The sequence below is a fragment of the Daktulosphaira vitifoliae genome, unplaced genomic scaffold (assembly GCF_025091365.1).
Source record: "Daktulosphaira vitifoliae isolate Bord-2020 unplaced genomic scaffold, ASM2509136v1 Scaffold_36, whole genome shotgun sequence".
Taxonomy (NCBI): Eukaryota; Metazoa; Arthropoda; class Insecta; order Hemiptera; family Phylloxeridae; genus Daktulosphaira; species Daktulosphaira vitifoliae.
In genome coordinates this window covers 23,726-37,436 of record NW_026099606.1, presented here as the reverse complement: position 1 = coordinate 37,436, position 13,711 = coordinate 23,726, and the positions used below count along the sequence as shown (strand labels likewise).

The following is a 13,711-nucleotide window of genomic DNA, read 5'->3' as shown; positions in this document are numbered from 1 at the left end:
ATATATTTCATTTTAGTTTTAAAATTTAAATTTTGTCATTTAAAGTGTATTATCTAATTTAAAATGTATTTTTTTAGAATTTGAGTAATTAAATTGTTTATATATTTTTTGACGATTTTTTTTTAATTCGCATCAAGTGAATTAATTTAACATATATTAAGTTGTATGCATTAGTAATAAACTGTTATTATGTTTAATTAATATATTAATAAAAAATAAATAATTTAATATTAAAAATCAATTTCTATGAATTTTAAATTCAAACTATTCATTTATAATATTACAATAAATTGAAAAACAATCTTAGAACGTAAACGTTTATCATAATATGATAAACATGTACATAATATGTACATGTTTATTAAACTTATAATACAGATAAGTTTTACCTTGTCAGTGTTTATACGTTCATCGAACAATACGATACGTTTGACACGATTATTGCGCATCACTTTCGGTCACACGTTCGACTGATATATTTGGCCGTCTTTTATACGTCAAAAGGATTCTATTATGAATACGATCAAAATTATTTTGTTATATTATACGTTCATTAATACAGCCAAAAATTACGACCAACAGTGATGCCAATCGTGATGAGCAATAATCTTTTTTACTTAACCCTCTGTAAAGAAATTTCACTCAAAAAATTATTTAGGGTATTCAGTAAGTAAAAAAACGTGTTTTTTTTGTTCTCGTTGTTATAAACAAATGACCTGTTTCTTTAGTGAATAATCTGCATATAACGCTGTAAAAAAATAATTCAATGTTCTAAATTGAAGTAATAAACGCACTAATAATGTGGTAATATTCTATGTTTCTTTTGCATGATGGAACCAGACATTTAGACTTATTTTTAAAATCAGCATCGTAAGCACATGTTGCACACAATCGGTGTAAACAAGGGTCTAAAAATACTACCGGCTTTGATTTGTTACAAACTTCACATTTTTCATCATAAACTATAACAAAATATTTTATATAATTACTATTATTATTATTTATAATAAGGTTAACTAATAGCAAATATATTTATAATGCCAATTCTGAAATTAGACAACATAAAAAATGCTAATCCAAAAACGATTAATAAAATTCGATACATTAAACTAGACTTAGAATTTAAGTATATTCCATGTAAGTATATTTGTCAGCTGTATATAATTGTGTGTACTTCCTTATTATTATTCATAAATGGTTATTTTTAAAATTATTAACATCTCATAAAATTAGTTTTCTTTTTAGCTTTAATATGAAACTGAGAAGATGATTATTTTATGTGTTTATTTTAATAGATTTTTAATTTTGTTGCTACTTTTTCTCAGCTTTTGACAAACTTTAGCTATCAGGGAAAAAAACTAAAATTCAATATTTTTAAATAGAGACTTCTATTATTAATTTGATAATGTAATAGAAAATTACATTTTCAAACAATGATGTTAATCATAGTATACAGAGTGTTCAGTAAATATGGAAACAGGTCAATTGTTGCACATAATGAGAACAAGAGAAATCCGTTTTCTTGCTTATTGAACGCTCTATATAATATTTCCTCCTAAGACCAGTATTATGTAGGACCCTGTGGAATTGCTCTTTACTTTAGGCATTACTTTAGGACAACTTTCAGATACATTGTATATGCTATGCTGTAACCCTAATTTGCTTAATGTTTTTAGCGATGATAACTATTGACTGAAAATAAGTGAGATGAGTAGTTTATATTTATAATGTTATTCTTATAAAAGTATGAACACTCTATTATTTGAAATATGTTTACCTTCACGAAATAAGGCTGGCGCATTTAAAACTGCTACGACTAAAAGAAAAAATACATTCAATAAAAATGTGAAATGATAATGAATTTATGAAAGTTACTACATAGGTCAGCTGGGCAACAGCTCACGCCGTGCTGCATAAAAACGAAGGTTCGACCCCGTTTTGCTAGGCTATGTAGATTTTTTCATATTCTCTACGACGAAGTATTTATTTTAAGACTAGACGTAATATTTTTACTGAAGTAAAATTAATAGTAATTATAGTAACTCAAAATAAAATACTGTATATTAGTAATTTGATTGGGTGGTTTTGTATAAGAATGAGAATTATTGAAATATTATGTGTTTATTTAATAAAATAATAAATATAATTTTTTTATCTTCGATGCAAAGCTGAGAAAGTATTAATTTTACTATGATGCGTTTTTTATTTTTGTCTTTTGTCACTTTTTTTCTGCTCTCACCGAACCGATTAATTTAAACAATTCATCAAAAGATCACAAATCGTATCCAGTCGAAGATATTACCAACAAAAATTAAAAAAATATCCTTCGTTTCCCGTAAATGGGGTAAATCTCCAAAAAAATTAGAAATTAAATAAAAAAAAATAAATAAATAAAAATCGATTATGTTTTATATTTTTTCAATTTTTTTTTACTAAGAACAGCCATAACTTGTTTAAAAATGACCAAATCAATATTAATTTTTTTTTATGCATTTCATTATCATTTTACAAAATTGTTTTATAAATTTGATTCTTTAGCTGTCCATAAGGGGGGACTTTATTTTGTTTTCACGGTGAAAATGACTACCGTATGCTATTTTTGTGTTAAAATTCACGATTTCATATTTTACATTTTTAACTTTATATTTCCATAACATTTTAGAAAATGTATGGATCAATAGAATTTTTTTTAAGAGAAATAGTATTTATATACATCTTTTATGCGACATACTTTTTGTTTAAATCAGATCATTACTCTTTATACAACAGCGGTCAAAACTTTAAATATGCGTATTGAAAGTTGCAATTTTTCAATTTAATTTGAGAAAGTGTTTTGGAATTGCTGACAATTCTATATACATATTAAATTAAGGCTTATGTAATATATTTTAATATGAAAACAAATTTGGAATTTAATTTATTTTTCATGTTGAAAACGGGCATCAATGTTAATAAAAAAAATTATCTTTTATATTTTTAATCTTATAATGTTATAACTTTTTGAAAAAATGATGGATCATTACAATTTTTTAATATAAGTACTATTTATATACGTCTTTATGCGATATCCTTTTTTTTTAATTCGGACCATTTCCCTTTATACAAGGGTGGTTCAAAACTTAAAAATGCGTATTGAAAGTAGAACTTTTTCAACTTATTTTTAATTAAACTATATTTATTGATTATTCATACGTAACCTAATTATCAAAATATAAATATTTGTTATATTAATTAGAAGGATTTTGNGTAACCTAATTATCAAAATATAAATATTTGTTATATTAATTAGAAGGATTTTGTTGTTATTTATGCCATATGAGAAACTCTAATTGGAGATTTAAAATCGGCGCAAAAATTGATTTAGAAAAATATATTTTGATCAAAATTCCTCGTAATTTAGTAAATTTATTTATAAATAACAAATAATTTTTTTTTATGTGTTGCAATTTCTCTGTAAAAATTACAATACTAAATCATTTAATAAAAATTTCATTCTGTAATTAATTGCTATAATAAATATTTATTCGTATATTACACTTGTAAATCATAAAACTTGTAATCGTGATATAAATAAGAAAATAGAAGATCATGTTGTTTTTGGAATAATCCACAAATTTTTTTAAATTAAACACTATCTACAGATTTGTATGAAGCGTTTTTTTAAGATGGTGATATTAACCGCTGTCAGTTATCATTATACTTGACCCAACTATGCCACATCACATTGTGCAGCAACTCCACTGTATTGGGTTTCTTTAGGGTATTAGTACGAAGGTTTTATGAGAAAATATAAAATATAGAACAATGTGATATTTGAAAATGTATTATTATAGTAATAGTTTATAATAATGATTAATTTGCACAATTTAGTATTTTGTATTGAACACACAGGCAACCCATTCAAATATTCAACTAGGCTGGTTAAATTTGTACAAACGATATTGATTTTATTTATTTAAACAATATTTTATTTCAGTGATCACTTAATTTTTAATACACTTATATTAGTTTCACCGCATGTTTGTTTCTATCTCTCCACGCACCACGTGTTATTTATTCTCGCGTATCCCGTCGTCTATGGCCTTGAGACTAGACTGTCGTTACGCATTCACCCCACCCCGCTCACCAAAGGCAGAAAACACTATTTTAGTACAATTTTATTTTTGGTTTTCATACCCGTACACGCGTACGTGTCATCAATATTATACAGATTGTTCAGTAAGTCAGGAAACGGGTTTCTATTGTCCTCATTGTTTGTAACAATGAGAACAATAGAAACCTGTTTCCTGACTTACTGAACACTCTGTATATAGAAATATAAACAAATTTTTACTGTGACACGGCCCCACCACTCGGGCCACCTTTATCAGCCGTCGCCCAACTATGAATGTTTTTGTTTGACTGACCAATACCCCGCGCCATACGCCACGGTGCAAAGTCCAGCAAGTGCCGTACGGCTGATGACGACCCGCCGCAAATGATACGTTGAAACTTCTTCCCGTTGTTAAAGTGACAACGGTGATGATGTACGTCATCGGCTCCTGATGTGGCGCACGACCAAACCGATCCGCATCCGTGTACCATCGCCATTAACGCTGCTAACTTTTCGACGTCCGAGGATCATGTCGGACACCACGTCGCCAAAGCCAGCGAAAGTGCCGCAATATTATGAAAAGATTATTATTAACTGTGTTTGTCTTATCGATTTGTTTTTTTTTTTTAAATAACCTGTTGTTGTTCAAAAATTTTATTGTTCTAAATAATATTTTAACCTTAAACATACAACCGAGCTATTTATGTAAAAAAATATAGTTCAAAAAACTAAAAAACACGTTTTCATAACATATGACATTAAAAATTTTAAATTAATTCTTAAAATAAGCTTAAAAAAATAATAAACAAAAAATACTAGTATTATTGTGAAAAAAAAGTGGGTGTTTTGAGCCATGTATTGCGTATATTGAGCGCCCGACTTTTCTGTGACCTTATAATAATCATAATTTTATTACGTTATTAACTGTTTGTGAAAAATTTGTAAATACTTTGTATTTAAACTTAAAACTTTGAATTTTTCTTATTTGCCGTTAAAAAGTAATTTTCAAAGGTAATTTAAAATGACTAGTTCACATAGCATAATCTTTAACTGTCAATTATATTTTGTATTGTACTACTAAGCAGTATTTTAGTTATTAAAAAAATATTTAGGATGTTACCTTGAAAAGCTAAACAAAAATTAACTACAAAATTTGATTGATTCAGCAAAATCTAAAAATATAACAATATCATTGTTGTTTGTTTAGTCATTGTTAAAATAAATGATCATTGAATTTAACAAATTTAATAATAATTGGTTTTTTATGATTTCGATATTCGCAGATACGCAGAATTTATTATCAATGGTAGTAAGGCACATTGTTGTTTATAAATTCACTAACTTTCTATACAGTAGGTATATATATTGATAGTCATAATTGATAATTAACACTCCATGACTGTGATAGCGACGTCATAAAAAAACAATTAGCTACCTGTATTTGTAATCTCTTGTGTATTATACATGTAAATTAATTAAAAAAATTGAATCTTTAAATTTTTATACCTAATAAACGCATAAAGTTATATTAAAATTGAATTGCCATTTACTATAAAATGAAAAAATTAAACATTTTATTATATTCAAAATATATGCTCCCATTTAAAAAAACAAAATTGACACCCTTACAAGGCGTAAGGGATAAACATTAAAAATTATTACATAGCTGGTAATTCAAGAATAATGTGTAGCTAAAGATAATAATAAAAAATGTTTAAATTATATTTATTCTGTAAGTTATTGGGTTATGATAAAAAAAAATTACTCTGTATATTTGTCAAATTAATTTTTCAAAATTTTTTATTTGTCAAAAATCTTACCATTTTGTATTAAAAATTTTCTCCGCTAATGAAGAATTAACTAATTATACTTGTATGTTACAAATATTAACACTTTAATTTAATTGACAGATATTCTAAGTAATTTAGTATATTTATATATGTTTACTAAATATTAGTGCTTAAAAATTAAATATATCTGTTCAAAATTTATAAGTTAAATAAATTTGTACAAATAATATTAATTATGTTTGGGCGTATCGCCATGTGTACAAATAAGAAATGGTATTATGCGTGTATAAAAATATGTATACATTATTTGTAATAAACGTCACCTTTTATAAAAATAATACACAGAAAAATGCATGAAAAAGGTAACGCCAATGTACAATGTGCAGACTAAGTTCAGAACACAAATACCTTGTGTACATATCATTTTATAGAATTAATATATAATTTCAGATAATGATTCGTTAGTGCAATACAATGTTATATATAATTTAATTATTATTTTCATGGAAATCTACATATATAATATGTATGATAATTTTTCAACAGAAATTAATCATAATGAGAGGTATATATATAATAACAAGTGCTAATATACATTTATTATATACGTAGGGTAATNTATATATAATAACAAGTGCTAATATACATTTATTATATACGTAGGGTAATATTCTACCACAAATGGCATTATATTTCAAAAAGTAATTCTGAAAACTTAAAAAAACTATGAAATCTCAAAATGATTCAAAGTATTACAAAAGGGATTTATGAAAAAACAGACGTGTTGGATAAAAAAGAATCTAAAAATCATTAATAATAATAATTAAAATTTGATTATTTTTTTTTCAAGAAGTAAATATAACCATACTAGTACAAAGCCATCGTTTTCGCTACAACCTACGATTGCTATCGTTGTGGTAGCTTTCGTCCGACTCTGACCATTTATTTCCATTTACTCAATTCGTAATACATATTAATTAATATAGAGGGAGATGTTGTAAGCTAAGTAAATGTATGTGTCATTGTAGAAAAACCAAAAGTAATTTTCCATATTAGGCTCACGTAACTGTGTAACATACACTGACACTCGTGTAAAGTTTACAAGCCACGCTCATTTTTACTCATATTTGAATGCTATGTAGCAAAATAAAAAAAAAACCCCCAGCACAGTGGGGTCGCGGCATAGTAGGGACGTTGCATAGTTCGGTCCAGTATAGATTTAATGTGACAGTGATTAAAATCACTATCATTAGAAACGCTTCTATGCAAATCTGTAGATAGTGTTTAACTTTAAAAAATTGAAGGATTATTCCAAAAGCTACATGATCTGCTATTTTCTTATTAATATCCTGAATGAAAAAGGGATTATTAAAAAATATTATTTCTCATGAAAAAATTGTATTGATCCATATATTTTTTAAAAAGTTAAAAAAATCATTTTTAAGTAAAAAATGTAAAATATAAAATCGAGAAATTTCACACAAAAATAACATTTGGTAGTTATTTTGACCACGAAGACAAGTCCAGAGGTCAAATTTTCTTTGTATATAATAAAGTCCATTACATTAGCTTTAATTTAAGATAAAAGTAAAAGTGTCAGACCTTCTGGAATATTTTCAAAAGTTAAGTTGAAAACGTTAATTTTTTGTGAAAAAGTTGTAATTTAAAATCGCCCCCTGTGGGCACGTTAAGTGTCAGATTTACAACAAATATATACCAAATGATAGATAAAGACATCAAGCATCTATAAAAAAAAGAATTATATTGATCCATACATCTTTCAAAAAGTTATAGCATTATAAAGTTAAAAATATAAAAAAGAATTTTTTTAAAAAATCGTATTTTTTTATTATGTTTGATGTCTGTTAACACCATGAAGATAAAATAAAGTCCAAAATTTTTTTTTTTCACAATAAAGTATATTACATTAGCTTTAATTTAAGATATATATAAAAGTGTCAGACCTTCCGGAACACTTTCAAAAGTTAAGTTGAAAAAATTAATTTTTTGTAAAAAAGTTGTCATTTTTAATCCCCCCCTGTAGGCAGGTAAAAAGTCAGATTTATAAAAAAAATATACCAAATGATAGGTAAAGACATCATGCATCTATAAAAAAAAGAATTATATTGATCCATACATCTTTCAAAAAGTTATAGCATTATAAAGTTAAAAATATAAAAAAGAATTTTTTACAAAAATCGTATTTTTTTATTATGTTTGATGTCTGTTAACACCATGAAGATAAAATAAAGTCCAAAATTTTTTTTTTTCACAATAAAGTATATTACATTAGCTTTAATTTAAGATATATATAAAAGTGTCAGACCTTCCGGAACACTTTCAAAAGTTAAGTTGAAAAAATTAATTTTTTGTAAAAAAGTTGTCATTTTTAATCCCCCCCTGTAGGCAGGTAAAAAGTGAGATTTATAAAAAAATATACCAAATGATAGGTAAATACATCATGCATCTAAAAAAAAAAAGAATTATATTGATCCATACATCTTTCAAAAAGTTATAGCATTATAGAGTTAAAAATATAAAAAATAATTTTTTTACAGAAATCGTATTTTTTTTATTATGTTTAATGTCTTTTTTCACCATGAAGATAAAATAAAGTCCGAAATTTTTTTTTACCATAATAAAGTATATTACATTAACTTTTATTTAAGATATATATAAATGTGTCAGACTTTTCGGAACACTTTCAAAAGTTAAGTTGAAAAAGTTCTAGTTTCTACATGCAGTTTTTAGATTTGAACCCCCCTCAAATAAAGGGAAATGGTCCGATTTAAAAAAAAAGTATGTCGAATGAAAGATGTATATAAATACTACTTCTCATGAAAAAATTGTATTGATCTATACATTTTTCAAATAGTTATAGCATAATAAAATTGAAATTTTTTCAATTTTTAAGGGTAATGTCTTTGACTTGATACGATTTGTGATCTTTTGACGTATCGTTGAAAGAAATTCGTTCGGTGAGAGCTGAGAAAAAGTGGTAACAGACACAAAAAATAAAAAATAAAAAATAAATATAAACACATCTTAGTAAAACCAATACCTTCTCAGCTTCGCATCGAAGCTAAAATTAATAAATTACAAAGTAAAATTATTTACTTTTGTAGTTGAATACTTTTATCATATCAAATCTAATTCGACAATAAATACTTTAAAAACATTAGAAATCAATGATTTTAATTGTTTGTATAGAAAAAGCTGATTAAGCTACTTTTTATTTGAATAAGGAATATTTTTTCGATTTTTAAGAGTAATAACTTAAACTATATACGAATTGTATTCATTTGACGTATCGTTGAAAAAAGTAGGTGATCTATTAAATTAAATTTTATTCTAACTCAAAAAAAATGCAAAATATTAATTGCTACAGACGGAATTGAACGTCGTATCCTAAGCGATATAGACACAGGTGTTACAGATTTGGCAACTGTTCATTACTAACGGATCACTATAAAATTGGCTATTTAAGCTAACTCAAATTAAAAAATTACTTTTTCGACTTTAAAAAAGTAAAAAAAATTTAATAAGTTTAATTTTTTATGTCTTATGAACTGTATTCTATATCAATTAAACTATATAATATTCATGAAAGTCAGTGTATTGCCCTTGTAAAATATTTTAAAATAAAATAAAATTCAAAACCCAGGATTTTAACACATAAATAGCATATTTTTGAATACGGTAACCATTTGCGCGTAGAAGTTATGTTGTCAGGACAAATTTTTTTTTTTTAATTGTATAGTACATGACATAAGCTTTAATTTGACATTTGTTTAAAGGACGCAGTATTTCCGGAACATTTTCAAAAATTAAGTTGAAAAAGTTAGTTTTCGTAAAAAATTTGCTATTTTAAATTGTTCAATTTTTAAGGGTAATGTCTTCAACTAGATACGATTTTTGATCTTTTTTGAGAAAAAATTATATGTTGACTTATGATCAGAATGTTAAACAATGAACCCAGTCCATTTAAATTCACTAAAAAATCGACATACCACCTTTTGTATTATTATTATTAGAATTTAATAAAATTACTCCTTAGTATATTGAAACTAATTAGTAAAAAGGTAATTAAAAAATAATTATTATTTTAGAATTATAAATATATAGAAAAAATGTCAAATACGTCGTCTTGCCCAACACCTAGAACAAGATCATTTTATTAATGGAGCAAGTTGAAAAATCTTAGCATTATATAAATTGCTTAAATAAATTACAATATTGTATTCTTCCATATGTAGAGAGTTATCTGCTGCCTCTTTTAGAAATTTTGGGTGTATCATAAAATTTTTAATTGTTTTACGGAGTAATAAAAAAAATGGAGAGTTGAAATATTTGAAATGAGAAATTTATCTTATAAACCCCTAAGTTATGCTTCTAGATAATTTATTCGGTGTATTTTTTAGTGATTAAGCTCGTTCAATTAATTATAAGCATTAATTTTATACATAGGAATTTTAGTTAATTCAAATAACATTAAAAAACAAAAATAAATTGGGTAAAACCATTCACGTTTAGTTTAAAACCCCCACTAGTTGCTCCCTAATTTGGATAAGACTTAAAATGTCATATACATTTTATTCATGATGTTTCTTTTAAGCTATTTTAATTTAAAAAAAAATGTATTTATTTAATCACACTTAAATTAAAAAACTTATCATAAATTAACAACATAATATCGTTTTTACAAAAATGGAATAAGTTCGATTTAAAACATATACGTTCATTAATATTCTTATCAATGAATTTGTAATTGTTTAATAAAAATATTAATAAATAATTCCGTAAATTTTCGCAAATATTACTAGTTATATTTAAATCCAATGTGATTGTCTTGCCCTAAGCGTCATCTTGCCCCGCTTTCTTTTACTAAAAGGAATCAAACACAGTAAAAAATCGTGTCTACAATTTCTTTTTGATAGAAAAAAAATGGTAGTCAGTCTTGTATCTTACATAAAATTATATCTTATAAAACGTACTTAATATTCAAAAATAAAAAAACACTTGTCTTCTATGTAAAATCGCATATAAAAGTAAAAATACCCAGTATAGGTGAACGCATAGATGGAAAAATATTACATGATATGTAACATTCATTAGCCATTTAAGACCAGTTAATTAGATAAATTTGTGTGATTTTATATAAGTTAAATTTAATGAAATACTTCACTAATAAAATTGTATATAATCCAATTACAGAAAAAAATAATCAAATAAGAGAAACAAAAATATTTAATAATCATGACGTGGATATATTATAAATTAAAACTACCCAAAAAACTTATTTTTAAAGCAATATGAGGTGTGATCAAAAAATAACCGGATTGTGTTAATAATATTTATATCAATTAAGATAATAAAATCCCGGTAATTTCATTCAATAAAGTAACTTCTAACGAGAATTTGAGTATTGGTTTGAAATCGATAATAATATTTATTTTTATTTTATGGCATCTTTACGAAAACATGTTTCAGTCATGCGTCGATTTTCGAAATGGAAACAATAGAAGAAAAACGCGTGTACGTAAAATTTTGTTTTAAATTAAGGAAAAGTTCTAGTGGAACTTTTGAACTTTTGAAGCAAGCTTTTGGAGATGATGTTCTGTCTCGGACAACATTTTTTGAGTGGTTTAATCGGTTTAAGGAAGGTAGGACATCCATTGAGGATAACGAACGATCTGTTAGACCCTCGACCAGTAAAACAAATGAAATTGTTGCTCTTAATCGTGAAATTATTCGAAATAATCGACGATTAACTATCAGAGAAGTTGCAGAAGACGTCGGAATATCTCATGGTTCTTGCCAAGAAGTATTAACCAAAAAATTGGGCATGAGCCGAATCGCAGCCAAATTTGTTCCTCGTCTCATTGACACGGTAATAAAAGGTTAATGATAAATTAAATGTAACGCCGTTATGATTTGAATGTGGAGTCAATTTATTTTATTTTAAATTATAATAATATTAATGACGGGTGAACCGAAAAGTGCGGAACAAACAAAATAAGGCGCTGGTAAATAACACGGCACGTGCGGCGGATGTAAGTCACAGATGAACTGGTTTACATAGTCGCCGACGTGTCTCGCGGTACTGCACCCCCTGACCTGTCCTATCTACCGACCGCCGGACAAGACAAACTAGTGTTATCGTCAACACTGATGAGTGCGACGGTAATAATCACGACCGGATAACGTGCTAATTAACTGTAAATAAATAGTACGCTATTACGGGCCGTATAAACATTATCATCAGCCGTTTCAATTAGCCGATAAGTATAATGCTTGTTCATCTTCTTTTAAAGACTTACTCACATTTATAATTTATTATTTTTTTATAAGAGCGCCATTGTGGCATTAGTATTAAGTGCCCCCTATACATTGGTGTATATAAGATTTTATGATTCGTGTATAATACATTTAATTGTTTTATGTTTTAAAAATTCATTCTGCATTCATTTATATAGTGCTTGTTCGGTCGTGACGAAACAGTTTGGTGGGTGAGCGCCGGTTTTTTATTCTCTTCAACAAGAGCGCGACCTGTCACAACTGGTTTACTTGTTAGGGTAGTGTGTGGCGGTGGTCGCGAAGGGTCATTCGCGTATCGGCATGCATAGAGTGGTTTTGTGTATCACGGACTCTAGTGCGTTATTTTGTTGGTTTTGTTTTCTTTGACGGTTTTATGTGTTCAATTCACTCTGTTGATTGCGTCGGGCTCAACTGCTTTACTTGACACATTCACTATCTTCTTTTGGGTACAGAAAGCAAGGTCAGACTATACATTTTCTGTTTGTCAAAATATTAATTACTAAAAATTTATGTTGTTGTATTTTAGTATATTAGTTTTTAAATATAAGTACTAACAATAGATTTAAGATAAACCAATTTTGTTACTGTATTAGAGAGTACATATTTAATTTCGGTAAATAAATTACAGTTCATTAAAAACGTTATTCTTTTAATTTTATTTTAAGGAACCTTTAGAGACGTGATTTCACTCGGCGATTGGTCGTCCGAGTATTTCGCGTCGCACAGTGCTCTCACCTTAATCCTTTTCCTCGTCATAGCCTGACTTAAGACAAAATAAAACAATGAACGTTAACGAACCCGCGTGAATATCACGGGGCGCTGCGTTCATTCAAATAATAAATTTATACATTTCATAAAAAGCTTCTTTTCTTGTACTAGTTAATAAAAATAGTTTTATACTCTATAGTATAAAGTTAATTATATTGAAATTGTATTACAATTTCCAAAATTATCCTTAAATATAACTCATCATATCAAATTTTGATATTAATCATTTATTTTAAACGTAAATAATATCAGTAGAAGATTAAAATATTTTATGTCCAAACTGTAATAATTATTAAAGTTTAGACATAAATATTTAAGATACTTATGAAAACATGACAAGGTTTTTAAGTTGTTTAGGTTAACTTTGTTTATATTTTTTATAAAAATAATTAAGTTAAATGCGGACAAAAACCCGAACGAGCGAAATACCGCATCTGAAAATAAAAGGAAAGGCAAATAAGATAAAATATAATAAGACAAAAAAGCTCACCTATCACCATAGGAGAGATCGCGTGAAGCGCTTTTTACTTACATACGTGCGTGTACTAGATTCTTCTTGTTCTAAATGGTTCTTGTATAAGGTCATCCCTGATCTATATGGTTATGTGACAATTGTCACGAGGTTTTGGTGTACATCTACTATCAACAACTCAACGGACATCAACTTTAATATTTATTAATTTTCTATTTCTTTTTGTTATCTTAAATTGCTTTTAATTTACACAATTTAATTTCTTTTTAA

At 26.6% G+C, this 13,711-nt stretch overlaps 2 protein-coding genes across 4 annotated transcripts in view; one reads left to right on the top strand and one right to left on the bottom strand.

Moving 5' to 3' along the window:
* Positions 1–6,047, bottom strand: part of LOC126908908 (uncharacterized) — a 26,080-nt gene extending 20,033 nt beyond the window's left edge. Inside the window, exons 1-4 of one of the 3 annotated variants that reach the window (XM_050691238.1) lie at positions 5,914–6,047; positions 5,214–5,265; positions 1,778–1,816; positions 795–962 (exon numbers count right to left, since the gene is read on the bottom strand). In XM_050691238.1, coding sequence (XP_050547195.1) covers positions 795–962; positions 1,778–1,816; positions 5,214–5,265; positions 5,914–5,916 — 262 coding nt within the window. In that variant the 5' untranslated portion in view covers positions 5,917–6,047. The remainder of the gene's footprint in view (positions 1–794; positions 963–1,777; positions 1,817–5,213; positions 5,266–5,913) is intronic. The other 2 variants (XM_050691240.1, XM_050691237.1) reach the window with 2 other exon arrangements.
* Positions 6,048–11,392: 5,345 nt separating this feature from the next.
* On the top strand, positions 11,393–11,788 carry LOC126908909 (protein GVQW3-like). The gene has a single exon (XM_050691241.1). The coding sequence runs from the start codon at positions 11,393–11,395 to the stop codon at positions 11,786–11,788; it is 396 nt and encodes a 131-aa protein (XP_050547198.1).
* The last annotated feature ends 1,923 nt before the right edge of the window (positions 11,789–13,711 follow it).